The sequence below is a fragment of the Sorghum bicolor genome, chromosome 3, assembly GCF_000003195.3.
Source record: "Sorghum bicolor cultivar BTx623 chromosome 3, Sorghum_bicolor_NCBIv3, whole genome shotgun sequence".
In the NCBI taxonomy this organism is placed as follows: domain Eukaryota; kingdom Viridiplantae; phylum Streptophyta; class Magnoliopsida; order Poales; family Poaceae; genus Sorghum; species Sorghum bicolor.
Genome location: NC_012872.2, coordinates 71135186 through 71139017, shown reverse-complemented (window position 1 = coordinate 71139017; position 3832 = coordinate 71135186). Strand labels below are relative to the sequence as shown.

Genomic DNA, 3832 nt, shown 5'->3' with positions numbered 1-3832 from the left:
TTCATTGTAGTTCTAGTTGTGCATGTATTGTCAATTGTGTATGCTGAAACTGTATTCATCATCTCACAATTTATTTTTTTTAAGAAAAAATTACAACAAATTTCTTTATCCATGCATGCTTATTCCCTTGTATAGACCACGGGCATGAAACATGAAAAAAAAATATCTGTACATCATATATAGAACTCTCTGAACCTGTAAACTAATGCGGTGTATGATGTATGATCTGCTACCATCTTCTAGGCAAGGTCAATCTGACAGCTACCAACTACTGTACTTCCCTGCACTGCGGTGCCTCGTCCCGTCCAACGATCAGGCGGTGGTCGCCGCCGATTTCGGGTAAGGGTCGGTCCAGCACCCGTCCTCCGCCACGGCCTTCTTCCACCTCCTGTTGAACACCTGCAGCTCGGTGTAGGACCGCTGTCTCACCGCTAACCGGTCTCTCCCCAACGACGACGCCGACACCGTCGCCTTGCCGTCGTCGCCGAGCGTGGGGATGCCCCGGTGGAACACGTACTCGCTGTCGACGACGCCGACGTTGCGGCTCCGGTCGCCCTGCGCGCAGTAGCCGAGCTTGTAGTCCATGCCCCAGGCGTAGACGAGGTCGTTCTGGATCATGTGCCACGCGCACCGCCACGCCGCGCGCGAGAACACGGGCACCATCATCTCCACCCACCCCGTGCACGGCGGTCCCGTGCTGTTGCCGTAGCACCTGTCGTGCCCGTTCGTCTTGTAGTACCGCCGGTGGACGTCGCCGCTCCGGGCGCGCGCCGTGAGCCGGTGGTGGATCTGCGACCGCCGGTCCAGCGCCGGCTGCGAGATCTCCAGCCCTTCTTTCCTCACGATCCGCAGGTACCTGAGCGGGTCGAAGCTGTCCACCTCGATGTCCTCGTCCCAGAGGAAGACGTAGTCGTACTCCGCCACCAGGTCCGGGTGCAGGAACCTCTTGGCGAACCACCACTTGGTCTGGTCGCGCACGGCGACGTGGATCGCGCGGCGCGACCACTCGAGGTCTCGCCACCCGTCCACCTCGCCGTCGTAGTGGAACAGCATCACGGTGAACTTGGCCTCCGGAAACTGCATGACACGAGCAGCAACATACAGCACGGTGACCACTGATCAGTCAGCTGGTCTGTGTGTCACGATGGCATTGGCATGCAGGCACGCTAGCTGCTACTGTATTATATCTGACGAGCACGCATAAAACTGAAGAATGGAGGGCCTTGGCCCTGGTTCCTACCTTGGAGACGAGCTTGTCGACGATCGCCTTCTGCTTGATGCCGACGGGGATGGCGAGGAGGCTTTTTGGCTGCCTGCCGTTGCCGTTCTCCTTCCGTTCAGGATTGCCACCCAGCGACTCCATCTCGAAGTTGGACTTGTCCTGCACGATGCCCCTCGGCAAGGGCTCGCTGCCTGGAGGTCTACATTTATTCTGAACAAGAGTTTTCAGCACAAGCAATTTTCAGTAACTGCTGTCGTAAAACTCTCATCAGCTGTCAATTTCTCACAAAGACACCATTTTTCACCTCACAGATGTCGGGTTCCTCTGCTGGCTCAGCACGCGGCTCGGTCGTCGCTGAAGACCTCAGCTCGCTAGTGGCTGGAGGCCTCATCTCCACTGCTGCAATCACTCCTTTCGGTTGCAACTGCAATATGGACAGACTCTGCAGAAACAAGTTGTGCAGGAATGAATGAACTTTCAGAATTCAGAAAAGAAACCACACCAGCTGAAGACATCCAATCCAAGAAAACATGCCAATCTGTCAAAAGTCACAATAACGCACCTCCTTATGATCGAGCGTGACAATTGCACCGGCGACGAATATCAGCACGAAGAAGAAGACCAGCGCCGCGGGCGGCGCAACGCTGAAGAACCGTTTGTGCCACGCATCGTTGGAGATGAGACCCTGCGGCGCGTCGTCGGAAGGAATAATGAGCGAGGACATCATACGTATAGTTGCAATGGCATGGCGTCAAGATTCAACATGTCTGAATTCAACAACTACTGAAACTAGACTTGACCAGAAAGCAAGTACTTCTGGACTCTGGTGGAGGAAATCTGTTAAGGGAGGACAAGGAGAAGCCAAAGTCTATTCCAGGGAAGAAAACCCAGTCCCGGAAGGTAAGCTATACTAAAACTCGCCCTGAAATCTATTGCAACTGCAAGTGTGACCTCTACGCAAAGAAACTCGCTATGGTTAAAAGATCAGCAACCCCAGCATGCTGCACGAGCTGTATTCAGAGACCAGAGGGGCAAAGCATCCAAATAAACACTGCAATTTTCAAAGAGAAGGGATGTTCAAATCGGTTTTACATGGCCTCATATGCCAAAAACAATTTCTTTTCAATGTGTAGAAACAAACTTTGTCAGGTTGTGACAGGAAAACTTTTTTCAGACCTTTGCAACAAACAGGGGAGTCACTTGTAAAGGAAGGCAATTAGTTCTCCAACTGCACTCGAACTAACTGATAAAGCACGTGTAACTGTCAACGATGGTTTTGTGGGGGGGAAAAGAGTAGAATTATGAAATGGGCGATTGCAAATTCGAGGAAGCAACCACAGAATTCAAACCTGAACATGAGGCACCCCATATGCAGAAATACCAGGGCTAACTGAATTCCCAGTTACTAGTCGAATTAAAGAAGGAAACTGGTTTCTGTTTCATGGAACTTCCACGGTTCCACCTCCAAAAGGCAGCAAGTACCAGAACATTTTTATGGGGGTGCTGTTGAAAACTTCTCGTTTTTTTTTTTTTGAAGTAATAAAACATCTCGTTTTACCTACCAAATTTGTCAACGGAGGAAAATAAATGGAGAATTTCAATTCAAGGATGGCGACTGATATACATCAAAAGATGATAGAAGCACAATTTGTTTTTCTCCTGGGGATCGTAAAAATCATTCTTTGAACTGAATTCAGTGAATTCCTTTATCAAATCAGTGATACAACAGTGGCGGAACAAACATGCTGAAGAAGCGAATCGACTAAGTTTCAGCCGACTAATCGCTTTTAAACCGCAATCGGACAATGGATTCTGGCAAGAAATTCTTACTAGAAAACTCAACACGTGCTCAGAAACCTTGCAGAATTCCGATTGTCGAGCTCCTGAACTGGACAAACTGAAAGAAGCGAGAAACCAGCAGCGGAAACAGCAGAGCCGATAAAACTGAGAGGAGGCCGTTAAGCCTTCTTCGTCCTCAGAAAAAAAAAACCATCCCCCAATCAAAATCCTATCGATTAGTCTATCAGAGAAAGCTAGAACGCTGGAGAAATGGTATGGAAGATTTCGCGAAGAAAAGAACAGAGGAGAACAAGGAATCGCCGTACCATCGCGGGAGGATCACGAATCCGTTGGGAAGTTGCTGCCGCTGATGATGATCATTTGGGGCTGGAGCTAGCAATCCAAGACTGCGCCGCAATCGGAATTTTGTGATGCGAAGAAGAAGCCGGAATTGGAAATGAAGAGGCCGAGAAGAGGGGTTGGAGTCTGGAGAGTTAACGGAGGGATATTTTTAATGCTTCTAGCCCCTCGTCGGCTTTCGGTTTCATTTCATACTAGTGCCTTTTCCCATTAGACCCCTGATACTTGGTCTATTTCGTAGAATGTTCATTTCTTGGCTAAGTCTTTTTACAATAGAGATATAGAAGAGACTAAAGATATGGATTGAGCTGCCAAAATGAAATAGATATATTAGTGATAGCATGAGATTGTGACAATTTAATTAGTAGAGATGAGAGTACGTTTACTGATGCGATCCTAATGAGAGTGGAAACATGCCTTTGTCATCTTTTTTTGTCTTTTTATTATACTATTTTTTCCTCAAGTAACAAA

General features: G+C 48.7%; 1 protein-coding gene across 1 annotated transcript; it reads right to left on the bottom strand.

Annotated features, from left to right (window-relative positions):
• On the bottom strand, positions 1-3527 carry LOC8079790. The gene is made up of 5 exons (XM_002456798.2): positions 3328-3527; positions 1785-1907; positions 1527-1664; positions 1241-1432; positions 1-1077 (listed from the first exon to the last, which is right to left on the bottom strand). Exons 1-5 carry the CDS (start codon positions 3328-3330, stop codon positions 313-315), a joined length of 1221 nt encoding a protein of 406 aa, XP_002456843.1. The 5' UTR covers positions 3331-3527; the 3' UTR covers positions 1-312.

Excerpts from the sequence above, each read along its gene's own strand:
- LOC8079790 (XM_002456798.2), bottom strand. Across the intron at positions 1,665-1,784 it reads TCACGCTCGATCATAAGGAG|AGTCTGTCCATATTGCAGTT; the intron begins GTGCGTTATTGT and ends TTGTTTCTGCAG. Across the intron at positions 1,078-1,240 it reads TCGACAAGCTCGTCTCCAAG|TTTCCGGAGGCCAAGTTCAC; the intron begins GTAGGAACCAGG and ends CGTGTCATGCAG.